The following is a 17,622-nucleotide window of genomic DNA, read 5'->3' as shown; positions in this document are numbered from 1 at the left end:
GCCCGTGATGAATGGCTTCGGAGGGGAGGGAAGGTAGGGAAGGGGGGGGGGGAGTCGCCTAGTAATTATCGTAACTTGGTGTTGAGTAATTGTAATTGAAATTGATGCCTGTGTCTCGATCCTTTTTATCTGTCTGTGTGGATCTTTTGTTTGTTGCTAGTTGGCGTAGCGTTATTCATTCTTTGTTTGTTCGTTATTCATTATCTTTTCTTCTGCCTCTTCCTTCTTCGCTTCCTTGCTCATTATCCCCCTCCCTCCCTCCTTGCTTTACGGCGCCTCCTGCCTCCCACTTATGTAATTATCGTCTGAGTTATATCTCTCTCTTCTCTCCGTCTTCTCTATAGTTATCTCTCCCTTCCTCTCTCACTACTTTTCTCTCTCTCACTATACTTCTCTCCTCACCTCCTCACTACTTCTCTCAACCCTGTGTTTGGCAGCTAAGCTTGCTCTCTCGCGTCTGTGAGTGTGTGTGTGTGTGTGTGTGTGTGTGTGTGTGTGTGTGTGTGTGTGTGTGTGTGTGTGTGTGTGTGTGTGTGTGTGTGTGTACTCACCTAGTTGTACTCACCTAGTTGTGTTTGCGGGGGTTGAGCTCTGGCTCTTTGGTCCCGCCTCTCAACTGTCAATCAACAGGTGTACAGGTTCCTGAGCCTATTGGGCTCTATCATATCTACACTTGAAACTGTGTATGGAGTCAGCCTCCACCACATCACTTCCTAATGCATTCCATTTGTCAACCACTCTGACACTAAAAAAGTTCTTTCTAATATCTCTGTGGCTCATTTGGGCACTCAGTTTCCACCTGTGTCCCGTAGTGCGTGTGCCCCTTGTGTTAAACAGCCTGTCTTTATCAACCCTGTCAATTCCCTTGAGGATCTTGAATGTGGTGATCATGTCCCCCCTAACTCTTCTGTCTTCCAACGAAGTGAGGTTTAATTCCCGTAGTCTCTCCTCGTAGCTCATACCTCTCAGCTCGGGTACTAGTCTGGTGGCAAACCTTTGAACCTTTTCCAGTTTAGTCTTATGCTTGACTAGATATGGATTCCATGCTGGAGCCGCATACTCCAGGATTGGTCTGACATATGTGGTATATAATGTTCTGAAAGATTCCTTACACAAGTTTCTAAAGGCCGTTCTTATGTTAGCCAACCTGGCATATGCTGCTGCTGTTATCCTCTTGATATGAGCATCAGGGGTCTGGCGTGATATCAACCCCCAGGTCTTTCTCTCTCTCGGACTCTTGAAGTATTTCATCTCCCAAGTGATACCTTGTATCTGGTCTCCTGCTTCCTACCCCTATCTTCATTACATTACATTTGCTTGGATTAAACTCTTAACAGCCATTTGTTCGACCATTCCTGCAGCTTGTCCAGGTCTTCTTGAAGCCTCAAGCTGTCCTCCTCTGTCTTAATCCTTCTCATAATTTTGCGTCGTCAGCAAACATTGAGAGGAATGAGTCTTTACCCTCTGGGAGATCATTTACGTATATCAGAAACAGGATAGGTCCAAGTACAAGATGCATAAGCTAGAGAAACAGGCAGGAGTAACTGGTAGGGCGCTCCAGTGGATAAGGGAGTACCTAAACAATAGGTACTAATAGGTGTGTGTGTGTGTGAGTGTGTGTGAGTGTGTGTGAGTGTGTGTGTGTGTGTGTGTGTGTGTGTGTGTGTGTGTGTGTGTGTGTGTGTGTGTGTGTGTGTGTGTGTGTGTACTCACCTAGTTGTACTCACCTAGTTGTGTTTGCGGGGGTTGAGCTCTGGCTCTTTGGTCCCGCCTCTCAACCGTCAATCAACAGGTGTACAGATTCATGAGCCTATCGGGCTCTATCATATCTACACTTGAAACTGTGTACGGAGTCAGCCTCCACCACATCACTTCCTAATGCATTCCATTTGTCAACCACTCTGACACTAAAAAAGTTCTTTCTAATATCTCTGTGGCTCATTTGGGCACTCAGTTTCCACCTGTGTCCCCTAGTACGTGTGCCCCTTGTGTTAAATAGACTGTCTTTATCTACCCTATCAATCCCCTTCAGAATCTTGAATGTGGTGATCATGTCCCCCCTAACTCTTCTGTCTGTGTGTGTGTTTGTGTGTGTGTGTGTGTGTGTGTGTGTGTGTGTGTGTGTGTGTGTGTGTGTGTGTGTGTGTGTGTGTGTGTGTGAAGTTCTTCACATGTATTAAAGTACATGTGGATGTGTGTGGATAAATACTGTGTATTATACACAGTATTTCATCCTCGACACGGCGGAGACGTCACTTGAGGCGATTTCTTGACCTCTCGTTCGAAGAGAAAGGGTTGTTGACCTCTTGTACGGGTTGTTGACCTCTTGTACGATGTGCTCTATGAAGAACTGCTCAGAACTCGAGCTGTTGGCTACAGGCTATTTAGGGAGTGCCATTCTGGTGACAAGTTTCCTGAAGGAACTCTCTATGCAACACAGGTCCTGAATTCGTGTTGGGGTACTTCATGAGGCACTCTGGAGGGGCATGGACTTCAGCTCCAGGCCCCTGCCTCAAGTGCCACTAACCTTCATATCAGTACCACCCTCACCCCTCCTCCACCCCCCACCCCCCACACACAACCATCCTCTCAGAGAGAAAAGTTAATCCTTCACAAAGGGCCCCGAATACGTGAGAGATCCCTAGGAATGAGAAAATTAAATGAGACCTTGTGTGGGGGGAATTTATTAGCGTGTGGGGAAGATATGACCTTGTGTGGGAGGTATATATTACCGTGGGGGGGGGGGGTAGATATATGACCTAGAGACATGACTAGTCAGTCAGAGAACAAGATGCGAACCATGACCACACCTGGAGCCATGCACGAGACTAAAGACACTCCAGGAACGAAACCAGATATACAATGACATAAGCACATGCTCTTAAACTCTCTCAGGCAGCGCCAGAAGAAATAAATGAGGTGGAAGAACTCAGCAGACTAGAAGGCGCCTCGGGCTCTCAAACAAACCAACTCAGCAGGAAATCCGTCCAGTGGCAAGTTGCAGAAGTCACTTGACTAACAACACTGAGAGAGCAACGAAGCTGCAACACTTGCAATGATGACGGGTGACATGCAAGAATCATCATTATTATCATGACACACACACACACACACACACACACACACACACACACACACACACACACACACACACACACACACACACACACACACTTGATACGTGGAGTGGGTGCTCCTGTGAGTCTACGTGAAGGGGCTGGAGAGAGAGAGAGAGGGAGGAGGAGGAGGCGGAGAAGAAGGAAGGAAGGAAGGAAGGAAGGAAGGAAGGAAGGAAGGAAGGAAGGAAGGAAGGAAGAAAGGAAGGAAGGAAGGAAGATCGAAGCTGCATATTTGGCGGAGGATTGCTGCGATAAATGGGTATACACCAGGACTGGAGGTAGGGTAGTAGTGGAGGTGAGAGAGAGAGAGAGAGAGAGAGAGAGAGAGAGAGAGAGAGAGAGAGAGAGAGAGAGAGAGAGAGAGAGAGGAGGTAAAAGAGAGAAGCTGCAGCGTAATAGGAGATTGTGGAGAGAATGAGGAACAGGAAACGATTAGGAACGATTGAAGACAAAACTGTGCAGAAAGAATAGAAAAGAGAGAGAGAGAGAGAGAGAGAGAGAGAGAGAGAGAGAGAGAGAGAGAGAGAGAGAGAGAGAGGTATGGAGACAATATACGGACAGGAAAAACGTCGTCACAGCGAGAAAATGGAGCAAAAGGAATATGAGATACAAGCTGTGGATATGAGAGAGAGAAAGAGAGAGAAAGAGGGAGTGCTGGAGCCATGGGCCTTCAACTCCCCATACACAGGACGTAGCTACTTCAGGGATTACTGCGGTTTACCTTCCTCAGGGAAGGTAAACCGCAGTTTACCTGCCTTAGGGATGATGTGGTAGTTTACCATTCACTAACATAAACGGAACTCAGATTCACAGCATCTTTGCTTGACTCTCTGCTACAGTCCTGTGAATATGAATGTGACTGAAGACTTTGTGGAGCAGGTGATGACTGGAGGCATGTGTGTGTGTGTGTGTGTGTGTGTGTGTGTGTGGGTGTGGGTGTGGGTGTGTGTGTGTGTGTGTGTGTGTGTGTGTGTGTGTGTGTGTGTGCTCAGGTCTGTAGCTGTAAGTTGAGTTTTGTGAAGAAACATTAAGAGACCATATCAAACGGGTCTTGTATGTGTTGTGGTCTCACAGCTAATTAACACCGTATCCACTATCATACCCACCACCACCACACCACCACCACACCACCACACCACCACCACACCACCACCACACAACCACCCATCTCGGAAATCCTCATAAAAATTAGCATTAGTGAGGGGGCAGAAATGCCTCATATGGGAGAGGCAGGCGTGTTTCAAAACCAATATTCTAAGCTAATATAATGCCCCTGTGATAAAGATCAATTTCTCCGTTTGTAGATGCGGGTTTGCGACTCTAAGGATCACGCGAACGACCCGCATGTATAGCACTATTAGTCTCGCGAGAACCAATTAACGAAATGAAAAAACATTTGGTCGATTCAATTAACTTTGCGACGCTTGTATTCAATTGTTCTTTTGATAAGAGCGGATAGTGGTAATTGTTTGCCCTCGCTTCCTGGTGGAGGCTTTATGGTCTGTCTTGGTCCTGCTGGAGAAATTAGGGTCATTACTACTACTGCTGGAGGGTTACGGGTCATTACTACTACTGCTGGAGGGTTACGGGTCATTACTACCACTGCTGGAGGGTTAAGGGTCATTACTACTACTGCTGGAGGGTTAAGGGTCATTACTACTACTGCTGGAGGGTTACGGGTCATTACTACCACTGCTGGAGGGTTAAGGGTCATTACTACCACTGCTGGAGGGTTAAGGGTCATTACTACTACTGCTGGAGGGTTAAGGGTCATTACTACCACTGCTGGAGGAACAAGGGGGGTCATCACTACTCATGCCACTCATCCTTCCTCAAAGATCACTACCCTGCTCCTTGAGAACAAGGATCAAAAGGAACTCGAACGAAGAACATCATTTCAAAACAGCTATACAAGTTCTCTCAGATTTGTTCCGTAAGAGAGAGAGAGAGAGATACCGTGAATATATATTGAGAGAAGCCATGAGAAAAATAGGAATTTTTAGAATCGTTCTGGGTGAGAACGTTTCGTGTACATTAGTGATATATTGGTATATTTGCGTGTATATATAATGAGGCTCACAGCTTTGCTTCACGCCACATGAGATTCAAACACACCTGCTGAAGCTTATATACACCTGGCTGCGCTTACACACCTGTCAAAGCCCACAGACCAAGCAACACTCACACACATACCTGACACCATCCCACACACACCCGACACCATCTGCACGCAGTATCGGATCAAACACCGTCTCTAGGACTCTTGAAACAGGCATTCTCCAACATAATTGGCTTGTATGATTCGCGCTACGATCTCACAAGGTCTCGAACTGGCTCCAATGAGCACTGTCGTTTTGACCTGATTATTGAACCAGATATTAATAGTTTATACATATCAATTAATTCCATTCTAACGAGTTTGTTTCATCTGTTGTCGCAGTTACTAGTAGCGAGGAAACGATGCCATTCAGTGGAGCTTAAATCTGATTTAATAGCCGGCTCAATATTCCCTTGAGCATTTATTGATGATTTCCTGAGTATTTAGTAATGATTCACTGAGCATTTAGTAAGTATAATGATATCTTTATTAAATAATGTGTTATCTTCCAGTTCTATTCTTTATTGTACCTCTTTACTCGAGTCGCAGCTCTGATGATAAAATCGACTGATAAAAAATACTGTTTCTAAATCTAAATCTAAATAATAGAATATGTAATTACATCGATTACGTGTTATAATGACTTTCTCTAAGGCCAACAATGTGCTGTAAATTTTGTGTAAACTATAAATGTATAAATTTTGAATTTTATTTTGAATTTTGAAGCATGATGGGGTACAATATGCTTTTTGACGTCAGAGCTTCAATGTGATGTGGAGATTGTGTGTGTGTGTATTGGGTGGTTTCCTGTTTGTGTCAGAGGGAAGGCTATGAGGTTGGTTTTTAATAAATGCGGAACCATTTCATCATGTTGGCAGGTTATGTTGGTGAATATGTTGGCAGGATATGTTGGCTGAATATGTTGGCTGGATATGTTGGTGAATATATTTGGCAGGATATGTTAATGGATATGTTGGCTGAATATGTTGGCAGGATATGCTGGTGAATATGTTGGCAGGATATGTTGGTGACTATGTTGGTACATGTTTGACGATAATTTTGACCATTTGGGTGATCTATATTTAGCGAAATTTCCCACAATTCCTCCAACAAACTGGATTTTTCGTCCATAAATTTTCGTTCACGTGACAGAAATCTTCAAAGAAGTGACGTCATATCACTATTGACGTCATGACAATGCTGACCTCAGCGATAAGAGCTATGAGAGCGTTATAAACCACTTGAGTAATCACTCTTAATTCCTTAAATTAACATTATGACAAAGCCTCTAGGTAAATTAGTGGGAGTGATTGGTGTCCAAAGATACTGCTAATCAGAGTATCCTGTATCGTGTCTGAGATCACTAACTACTTTATCATGACCAAGGTCACTAATTGCCATTCAGAGTGTCCCCTCATCGACAGTAGTTTAAACTAGCCTGTCTGTTTTGTTTACAAGTACTTTTGCGTGTGTGTGTTGGGTTGTTGAAACTGTCGCTAATATGTCCATCCTGAGAGCATGTGGGTTTGTCAACAAAGTTTTTCCCTGGCATCAAATGGAGTTTGCTTACCTGTAAAGGAGAGAAAATAATTTTAATGTGTGTGTGTGTGTGGGGGGGGGGGGGTGCGTGTGTGCATGTGTGTGTGTGTGTGTGTGTGTCCCTTACAGTAATGGCTGCCGCAGTAGTGGTTTTAAATTTTATGATAAACATAAAAATAGTTATAAAAAACAATGTTGTATATTGGGTTAGAAGAGGTAGTTGCTATTGGGCAGTGGCATGATATCACGTTATCGCGCAGTGTGTGCTATCTTTGTCTCTCTTCTGTATCCCACTCTTTCTTTATCTTGCTTCTGTATACCTCTCATTCTTTGCCTTGGATCTGTGGCCGTAGGTACCTGCCATGCACGGAGGAAGATATATGTGTCACTACCCAGGCCGCTGTGGTCAAACTCAATTTCCACTTTGGTGGGCTGTAATCTCGTTACCATGAGGCCCGAAATGTTATAGGGTGTGAGAGGGACCTTGAGACTATCCAGAGTCACTGACTTCGAGACTATTCAGAGTCACTGACTTCGAGACTATCAAGAGCCACTGACTTCGAGACTATTCAGAGCCTCTGACTTCGAGACTATTCAGAGCCTCTGACTTCGAGACTATTCAGAGCCACTGACTTCGAGACTATTCAGAGCCTCTGACTTCGAGACTCTACAGAACCACTGTGGCACAAAATGGTCTTTAATCTCAAGTGTTTTCGCGTTAACGATGCGTGTGAGTGCTAGTCTTTGTCGGGTTTAGGTAGCACGGAGGGGCTCGATCAGACTTTTCCGTTAGCGAAGCAGAAAGATTTTTCCGGTAAACAGGTTCTGAGACTAGGCTGTTGGGGCTTTGGAGAGCAGCGGATATCAGACCAAACACCGAAGCCACCGACGCTGCAACCCAAACATTGCAGGGTCGTTGAAGCTGCGAAACAAAACAAGAAGCGCTTGGCGCACTGCTGTTGTTTTGGAGACTTCAGGCGTCGCTTTCGTACGCTTCTATGAACGTGGTATGATCAATTCGTACACAAGACCGGTCAACAAAGCTCGTTTTCTGATCGTTAAAAACCATATATATGGGCTGTATATATTAAGTTAGGTTGTATTAACTTATTTTCTGCAGCTTATAGACTCGTTTCGGGGAGTAGGTTAGGTTAGTTTTGAGTTAAATTATGTTAGGTTAGGTTAGGTTAGGTTAGTTTTGGGTTAAATTAGGTAAGGTTAGGTTAGGTTAGTTTTGGGTTAAATTAGATAAGGTTAGGTTACGCGTTAGATTAGGTTAGTTTGGGTGAGCTTAGGGTTAGTTATAATAGCTAGGATTGGTTATGTTAGATTAGTTTTGTGTCTAATCAAGATAACACCTCGTATTATAATGTCTTGTATTGGAATTGTGGTTATAATGAGAGATTGATGCCTGTTCAGTCTTTCTCAGTCATTTTATCGTCTTTTTCAGTCTTTCTGTCTTTTTACTGTATTTCTTAGTATTTTAATTTACAGACTTTTACATCTTTTGCATTTTTTCAGTCTTTCTGAATCTTTTCCAGACATTTATCAGTCTTTCTCTGTTTATTTGAGTATTTTTCAGTCTCATTATTGTTCAGTCTTTTTTCTGTCTTCTACAGCCTTATTTTCCCAGTCTTGCTCAGTCGTTATCTATATTTTGCTGGCTAAGTAATGAAGCATGAAGAGCCTTTGTTATCGGAGACTTGATGCTTGGAAATTAATCCTCTGCTGCCGTCTCTTCCTGCTGCTGCTGCTGCTGCTGCTGCTTTTGCTGCTGCTGTTGCTGCTGCTGCTGCTGCTGCTGCTGCTCTTGCTCCTTGGTTGAACCCTATTCTGCTCTCATAGACCTTGGTTCGTGGACCCTAGTCGACTCGTGGACCCTAAGGGAGAGCTCGTGAAAATGTCAGTTTACTCCAGGATATAATAACAGTTCGTCCTCATCAACAAAGGACAAATGCTTGCTAATCTAACCGCCAAACCCTCAGATTCACGAATAAAAAACAGATCCACACAACTCATGACTTTAGAAACATTTCCGAAACAGCGCTACTCTGCCCACCTGTGTTCGAATCGAACCTCTGTAAATACTTCATCCAAACACTCTCCAACAGAATCTATACATCTATCCTAACGTTAGCTAGGCTTAACCATACACCAAATTTTAATATAGGATCTTATATTTGAGAAAATATCGATTTTGAATACGTATTATGTTAAAATTTGGTGAATGGATCTTTGGGGATCGACTCGAAGCCTGCACGAGCCTAGCCTAAAGACGGGTTGAAAAATACTCGTTAACAGCGGTAAACTGAGAACGCTGAAGGTGAGTTTAATGCGGGAAGCAAAGTGAACGCCCTGGAGGATAACCTGAGAACGCGTAAGGGTGAATTGTAAACTCTTGGAGATAAAGAGTCTCCTGGGCATAAAATGAGAGCTTCTTGGAGATAAAATAAGAGGCCTAATGAAATCCTAATTGACCCGAAAGTAAACTTTAGTTTGTTAGTCAAAAAGAAACTCCGAAGGTGAACTTAATCCTGAAAAGTTAGACTTCTGCTGATAAGACTAAATACAAGATAAACTAATGATAGTAAAGATAAACAGACCAATTACAGTAATGGTGAAACAAGGATATAACTACCAATAACCAATTAAACTGACGTAATATAATATTCACTTAAACAATTTTGTCAGCAGCGCCAATTTTTTTTTAACAACATTTAGGTTCTGTTTCTTTAACAATACATTTTATACATTATACATACTGCAGCGCGTCTTTCTAACAATACATGGTTATACAATACATGATGCATAATGTATGATTCATAGTGTAACATATGAATATATCGCCATTAAATGGGTTTAGATTTAAAGAAATTTGTGGCAGATTATGTCTTTGGTGTTTACATTCTCTCTCTCTCTCTCTCTCTCTCTCTCTCTCTCTCTCTCTCTCTCTCTCTCTCTCTCTCTCTCTCTCTCTCTCTCTCTCTCTCTCTCTCTCTCTCTCTCTCGGAAAGGTTAAAGAGAAAGGGATAGAAAGGAAAGGAAACTGCCAGGAGAAAGCACCAAGCCATTACAACTATATAGCACCTGGAAAGGATCAGGATAAGGATTTGGGATGGGATGGGGGGGGGGGGGGGGGTAAGGGAAAGGAATGGTGCCCAAAACAGGAGTTTCGTGGAAGAGAAAGTTGGATGGAATGAATCAGTGGTTTGAAGAGGTAAGGGAAAGGTTTGGGATGCTAGTGACTTAGAGAGAGAGAGATAGAGAGGGAGAGAGAGAGAGAGAGAGAGAGAGAGAGAGAGAGAGAGAGAGAGAGAGAGAGAGAGACGGCCACAGCGTGATCTCTACACGCATGCAGATGAAGTGATGCTGCCCCCTCCCCCCCCCTCACAAGGCTGCCTCAAGGATGCTCCACAACATTTCTCAGCCGTTTTGGTTCAAGGTAAATCGAGTTGTTCAGGAAATGTGGTGACAAGAATGTTTTCTTCAGCCTTCAAGAAAACGACATGAGCTGTTTTCTAGGTTGCAATGACGGAAATAGTGATTTTACCCAGATTTGGCGAGGCAAAAGGTTTCTATTTGGCGAGGGAAGAGGTTTCTATTTGGCGAGGGAAGAGGTTTCTATTTGGCGAGGCAAGAGGTTTCTATTTGGCGAGGGAAAAGGTTTCTATTTGGCGAGGCAAGAGGTTTCTATTTGGCGAGGGAAGAGGTTTCTATTTGGCGAGGCAAGAGGTTTCTATTTGGCGAGGGAAGAGGTTTCTATTTGGCGAGGGAAGAGGTTTCTATTTGGCGAGGGAAGAGGTTTCTATTTGGCGAGGCAAGAGGTTTCTATTTGGCGAGGGAAAAGGTTTCTATTTGGCGAGGGAAGAGGTTTCTATTTGGCGAGGGAAGAGGTTTCAATTTGGCGAGGCAAGAGGTTTCTATTTGGCGAAGGAAGAGGTTTCTATTTGGCGAGGGAAGAGGTTTCTATTTGGCGAGGGAAGAGGTTTCTATTTGGTGAGGGAAGAGGTTTCTATTTGGCGAGGGAAGAGGTTTGTTGATGGGTTTTCTAGGGTTAAGGAAGAGATAGTTTTTTTTATTATTATTAAGGGTTCTTTAAGGAACAGCTTGAGCGCTTACTTAAGCGCTTAAGCGTAGGATGACGATATTGCTGAGCTTAGAGAGGCACGGCTTTACTTCTCTAAGCTCTGGGGAAGGAGGGGGAGGTGGAGGGGGGGGGGAAGGAAGGAAGGAATTATCAAGGAAAAGCGCCAAGCCATTACGACTATATAGCACTGGGAAGGGGGTCAGGATAAGGATTTGGGATGGGACGGGGGGCAGGAATGGGGCCCAACCACTTGGACGGTCGGGGACTGAACGCCGATCTGCATGAAGCGAGACCGTCGCTCTACCGTCCAGCCCAAGTGGTTGGGTAATACCTATACACACCTCACAGGAAGCTACTTTAAGTCCTATATACATATTGTTGTTTAGAGTTTTTTGTTCAAATATCAAGATATATTCCCATGTAAATAATTACATTTGTTTATGTCATTTATTAAGGTTAATAATTTACTTCTTTTCTTCCTTATATGTATTTATTCTTTATTTTCCTTTCATGAGTAAAATATAATATTCTCATGAAGTAAATTGACGTGTGGAAGAGAGAGAGAGAGAGAGAGAGAGAGAGAGAGAGAGAGAGAGAGAGAGAGAGAGAGAGAGAGAGAGAGAGAGAGAGAGAGAGAGAGAGAGAGAACTGGTTCGCTCGTTGTAAACATATTCCTTGAGACTATTAAACACATTTATAAGGTCTTATAAAAACAAGTGCATTTTGTATTGCGTCTGGCGAGGGGAGGAGGAGGTGATGAAGCTATCTTTACATTAACACATGTGCAACGGGACTTCAGGGACTGAATCAAGGTCTCAGGGACTGCAGCGGAGCCCAAGACACAAACCTACTGCAGGATCATGCAACTGGAGCCCTGTGCATGTGTCTCATTGTGTCCGGTAATCTACCAGGGCGCTCCTCCGGATCCTCCTACAAGCAGCCGTGGAGCGGTGTGTGTGGGAATCTCGCGGCATTCTCCGGATAACTCTCATCCCTGCTGTGTTATTGGTTCTCCCTCCTCTATAGCAGCCTATTCAGCCCCTAACAGGGGCTCCGAGAAAGTGGGAGCAGAGCCCCTAGAGGGGAAGGGGGAAAGGGGAAGCTACTGGTGGTAAGGAAGAAGTACCCTGAGGCAGTAACCTCAGGGGTACGATAGCAGAATATATGACTTAAACTCTGTTGCTCTGCATTAGCGAAACCTGTATGTACTGCTTGCGTCAGCCTTCACTGTGGTCTGGTCATTGGCGCTTTGCTGGCGGGGGGCTGCTGGAGCCGCAGTGGTTGGGCAGAGGAGGGAAGGGGATGCGAAATACAGTATGTTTGAAGGGAGGAAAATACGATCTACAGGGTGTATGAGGGTAAGGGACTCGTTCTGTGAAAAGGATTGCCCATACGAGGAAGAGTGAGTGTGTGAGAGAGAGAGAGAGAGAGAGAGAGAGAGAGAGAGAGAGAGAGAGAGAGAGTGCCGTGGACATCTGCCAAGTACAAACCAACTAGAACACATTAAAACAGTGTAGGAGTGGTGACCTTCCCCTGGTCGGTAGTGGGAGAGCATCCATCTTACACGCTGGGATGCTCCGGCTGTCATGGAGACTGAGTAACTTGCAGCCTCCCTCTGCTACCTCCGGCACTCTGCAGGTTTTTACCTGGTACTGAGGTAACTTGTCTCAAGTTGCATCGCTTCTCCCAGGACACCTTACACACACCCCCTCTCCCAGCGCTCAAGGGCTGGAGAGTAAGATAAACAAAAATACCACACTTGTGGACGTCCCTGTGAGCGACAGAATACAGATGGAGGGTTGCCCACTCCCCATTTTTCGTCTTGTACTTCATTTCCTCAGCTGCTGCAGATCTTCCTTCCTGTGCTGTGTTCTCGTCAAGACCTACTTCTTCCTACTTTGGTGTAGGATGAAGATCGCTTTTCTGTGCAAGGATAGTCTTGATGACAAACTTCTTCGTGAGAGAGAGAGAGAGAGAGAGAGAGAGAGAGAGATTTGCCTCACTCTACACTTTGGCTAAAGTTTCTGTGTAAGGTCCTCTCAGGAGGCTTGTATAAGGCCGAGGGTAGTCTGGACCTTAGAGATGCCAGTCATTAACGAGGTATTGAACAACAGGCCAATAAACGGTTCATCCCTCGGGTAATGATCTCGACGCGACAATTAGCGAAGGCAAATGGGAATCGGTGAGCCGGCGGTAAGAGGTCGCCCATTATGTCTGACATGAGATGAAACTTTGCAACTTTTTGTCCCGCTAAATAGCTCTGTTGAAGCACTCCGTGTGTGTGTGTGTCTACGTCTGTTTATGTCTGTTTTATGTCTGCCTGTCTCTCTCTCTCTCTCTCTCTCTCTCCCTCTCTCTCTCTCTCTCTCTCTCTCTCTCTCTCTCTCTCTCTCTCTCTCTCTCTCTCTCTCTCTCTCTCTCTCTCTCTCTCTGTCTCTCTGTCTCTCTGTCTTTCTCTCTCTCTCTCTCTCTCTCTCTCTCTCTCTCTCTCTCTCTCTCTCTCTCTCTCTCTCTCTCTCTCTCTCTCTCTCTCTCTCTCTCTCTCTCTATCTCTCTATCTCTCTTTCTCTCTCTCTCTCCCCCCACAATGAGCCGCGAAGTTGACCTCGATGTGACAGTCTTCGAGATAAAAAATCGACCAGCAAAGGTCAGCGAGGCGTGAGGAGAGACCATCACTAAGCTCTGATGCAGGAGAAGAAGGAGTAGGAGGGGAAGTATTAACCTGGCCTCCCCACCCCTCCCCAACCCCTCCCCAACCCCTCCCCAACCCCCTTCCTCCCTCACTAAACCGCCAGAACTACCATTCCCCCACCCCCCTTTCTCCTTAACAACCCCGAACTCCCTTAACCTCATACACACAATGCCAGTTTTAGACTGAATTGTCCACCATCGGCTTCCCATTTTCTTCCTTAAATGACGCCTCTTGATGTGTTGTTTATATATATCACCTACGGTAAACAGGTACCCTATAAACACAGGTACAGCAAACAGCAGCAGCACCGTTGGTACACACAAAGGCAAACAACTCTCTCTCCGACACTCAGGCAGAACTGACACTCCATCAGCAGTAAAGAAAGAATTATACACCCTCCCTACTCATGCGAAAATCCCACGGGATTTATCACGAGAAATGAGTTACGAAAATTCGCGCTCTTTTGGCGATTTAAAACATGATCTTGGCGTCCACTGACATCAGTGAAGGTGAGGCTATGTGAGAACTCATCCTCGTAGAATGATAGGGCTTATTTGATAGTGATAGAAATTATAGTGCCTATATTTGGTCGAATGATAGGGCTTATAGTGACTATTTGGTCGAATGATAGTGCTTATAGTGACTATTTTGTCGAATGATAGTGCTTATAGTGACTATTTGGTCGAACGATAGTACTTATAGTGACTATTTGGTTGAATGATAGTACTTATAGTGACTATTTGGTCGAACGATAGTACTTATAGTGACTATTTGGTTGAATGATAGTACTTATAGTGACTATTTGGTCGAACGCATCAATCTCTTCTGTCGGACCCCTAAAAGGTAAATTTTGCATTATCCTGAGTGTATATAACATATAATATAGTATATTATATTATATATTACATATATACATTTTTTGTGTGCAAGTATTTTTCTTGCTCACAACTTTACTAACTGTTTATTGTGCTTACAACAAACAAAATGTCTAATTGCTCCTTTTACAAAGACATTAAGAGGAGGATTAATCCACGAGCGATAATCCCGAGTCGTAATTCTAGATGAGGAGTTAGCGTGCAGGTATTACGTTAAGACAACGTGATTAAGCGCCTTAATTAGATGTCAGGAGAATTCAATAATATTGAATGTAATGACATTATTAGGCTATGAAATTCCCTGTGGTAGGCTATGAAACTCACCATAACTCGTCTTCAAAATTTGCATTTAGACACAAAACAAATTTCATGCATTTGGGAAGATTTATAATTTGATGGTTATATAGACTTTATAAATTGTGAGTTACTAGGCCTTTGGAATCAGTCTTAATTGTTATATTTTATAGCAAGTTTCTTTCTCTCAACGGAAGAAAAATGGAAAAATTACCCTGTAGAAATTATGAGTCATCCATTATATTTGGAGCCCTACGAGATAAGCTACAAAGCGCATTGCGAATGAGGATTGATCGATTGCTATATTTCGCTGTGATTGGAGAAGAAATAATTAAGGTCACTGGTATAATTGCTTTCAGGTCCTGGAGGGCTCGTTAGTGGTCACACACAGCAACTATAGGGCCGGTGAGGCGACCGTCAATTAGGCTCCATCCATCAGCAGAGAGAGAGAGAGAAAAAGGTATTTATCAGAGGCTCATTAGCCGTATTTAGCATAGAGATGTGTACCTTGGGTGATAGTGCTCTGTATTTTTCTTGGAATTCCCTCTTCTCTCAGCGCCCCTCTCAGCGCCCCCTCTCAGCGTCTCAGAGGGTAGTTGAGACGTCGTTAGATTGCTGTCTCACCTTGAGCGTTGAGTGGCTTGGTGTGTGGGTAGGGAGAGGTTCCTCGCCCTTGCTAACGAGGTGAGGGAGGAAGGGAACTCACGTCACCCATGCTAACGAGAAGTCTGTGAGCGATGGTCGAGGAAGAACACAAATACATAACAGGAAATACAGCCAATACAGAGGCCCTTCGGAGGGTGAATGAGGTCAGAAAAGCAGACGGTTCTCTCCCTACTCCTCCTGTGGTTCACATGTCGCCACCAAGCGGACTGAAAAGCGTGCCTGAAAAACTTGACAAATGGGATTGTTTTGCTTTCTAACTTCCACCTATTTCTACTTTGTGCTGCTACTATTTCTACTACTACTACTACCACCACTATCATCTACCGTACTAGCTCCGGCTCTTACGTGCAAGATACAAGGGAAAACTTTAGAAAGCCTTTCACAGCTCCAGTACTGAAAAGTATTTGGGAAAACTTTGGAGGCTGGTCTTCGACATAACACTGAATTAAAATCGATGATATCAAAGTGTTTATTGAGTTATTTCTTGATTATCCGTATAATTAAATTTTCACACTATCGGAAGACAGAGAGAGGAATGTGGTATAGATTAGTGACATTTTTTAGGTGTATACTGCTAGATTGATTATCTTGTATGTTAGCCTTTCTTATCAAACTACCCGTTAGCCCCTTCACACGACGTCATACTATCCCATATTCCAATATCCTTATCCACCCCCATCCCTGTTTGATATTAGTGTATCCCTGGATAATGTAGTCTGCAGCGTCCAGTGTGTGTGTGTGTGTGTGTGTGTGTGTGTGTGTGTGTGTGTGTGTGTGTGTGTGTGTGTGTGTGTGTGTACTCACCTAGTTCTCACCTAGTTGTGAGAACTAGGTGAGTACACACACCTGTGTGTACTCATATGTGCATGTGTGTGTGTGTGTGGTGAATCCAGGTGTGTGATTCTCAGTGCTGCTCTGTTACTTGGGAAGCCTTATATATATCATATCCTGCTGTAGTCACTTGTGTATGTCCCATATGTACTTCTTAATTCATTGTCTGTCCTTCTTCCTGTCTATGTGCCTGTCCTTTCTCTCTGTTTGTCTGTCTGTTCTCCCTCTGTCTGTGTGTGTGTGTGTGGGGCTCCGGAATCACCGCGGAATTTCAACTTCTCAGCCATTCGGTTTTCAACCTTTGGTCTCGGTCGCGACTCTTTATTGGTGAAGTTCTCGGTCTCTTGGCCAGAGGTCTCGCTTTCCCGCTCTTTGTTGTCTTTGTTGGTTTATATTTCTCCATCGTCGGCTTCTTATTACTTTGTTACTTATCTCTCTCTCTCTGTCTCTGTCTCTCTGTCTCTGTCTGTCTCTCTCTCTCTCTGTCTCTGTCTCTCTCTCTCTCTCTCTCTCTCTCTCTCTCTCTCTCTCTCTCTCTCTCTCTCTCTCTCTCTCTCTCTCTCTCTCTCTCTCTCTCTCTCTTAATCTTTGACTAGGGTTCATATGGGCTGTCAAAGGGAAGCTGCAAGCAAGAGCTGTTATCCTTCCTCGGCTTATCTGAAGCCTGCTCCTAAAGACTCGTTAATTACATGAGAATGTACTTTGAAACTATCACATAGGGAACTATCATATAAGGAAGCTGGTGAAACTGCAAGCAAGAGCTGGAATGCTACCTCAGTTCAGTTGAAACTCTCTCTCCTCCTTTCTCTCTCTTTCTCTCTCTCTCTCTCTTTCTCTCTCTCTCTCTCTCTCTCTCTCTCTCTCTCTCTCTCTCTCTCTCTCTGCAACTTTCCCTTGACAAACAAGCGATATATTTCTTTCTTAGTCCAGGAGGGAAGTTGGCAGCTTCGATCTAGAACGGAAACAACTGTTTCCTGAATCATATTGGAAAAGGAGGGAGAGAGAGAGAGAGAGAGAGAGAGAGTGAGTGAGTTTCACCAACTCATTACAACAGCAATTGTTCGAGTGTAAGTAATGTTCATTTCACCAATTTTAGCGTAACAGTTCTGGTAACGTTAAGTATCTACTACTGAATTATGTCAACGAGTTCGCATAAGGAGCTTAATAAAGTGTAGCGTTATCATCTCCGTGAAGTAATGCACCAACGTTGCTGGTTTCGAAATTTGTTGATTAGAAACCGAATACAATGTTTTTTTTATATATTTTTTGCCTTAAGCTGTGCTTTAGGCCGGTCGGCACAGTGGCGATCTCGCTTTTTGCGGGTCCGCGTTCGATCCCCAGTGGCCCAAGTAGTTGGGTACCGCTCCTTCACTCATCCCTCCTATCCCAGCTCGTATCTTATCCTGATATCCTATCCATGT

At 44.2% G+C, this 17,622-nt stretch overlaps 2 protein-coding genes across 2 annotated transcripts in view; one reads left to right on the top strand and one right to left on the bottom strand.

The window, feature by feature from the left end:
- Window positions 1-17,622, bottom strand: part of LOC123769194 (zwei Ig domain protein zig-8) — a 166,183-nt gene that overhangs the window by 106,515 nt on the left and 42,046 nt on the right. The window lies entirely within an intron of this gene.
- Window positions 4,616-5,056, top strand: LOC138355300 (uncharacterized). The gene has a single exon (XM_069310174.1). It carries the CDS (start codon window positions 4,616-4,618, stop codon window positions 5,054-5,056), a length of 441 nt encoding a protein of 146 aa, XP_069166275.1.

This window comes from Procambarus clarkii, chromosome 66 (assembly GCF_040958095.1).
Source record: "Procambarus clarkii isolate CNS0578487 chromosome 66, FALCON_Pclarkii_2.0, whole genome shotgun sequence".
Lineage (NCBI taxonomy): Eukaryota > Metazoa > Arthropoda > Malacostraca > Decapoda > Cambaridae > Procambarus > Procambarus clarkii.
Note: the sequence above shows the minus strand (reverse complement) of the source record. Positions and strands in the feature narration are given on the sequence as shown.

Coding starts and splice junctions, on each gene's coding strand:
- LOC138355300 (XM_069310174.1), top strand. CDS start 4,616: ATGGTCTGTCTTGGTCCTGCTGGAGAAATTAGGGTCATTACTACTACT.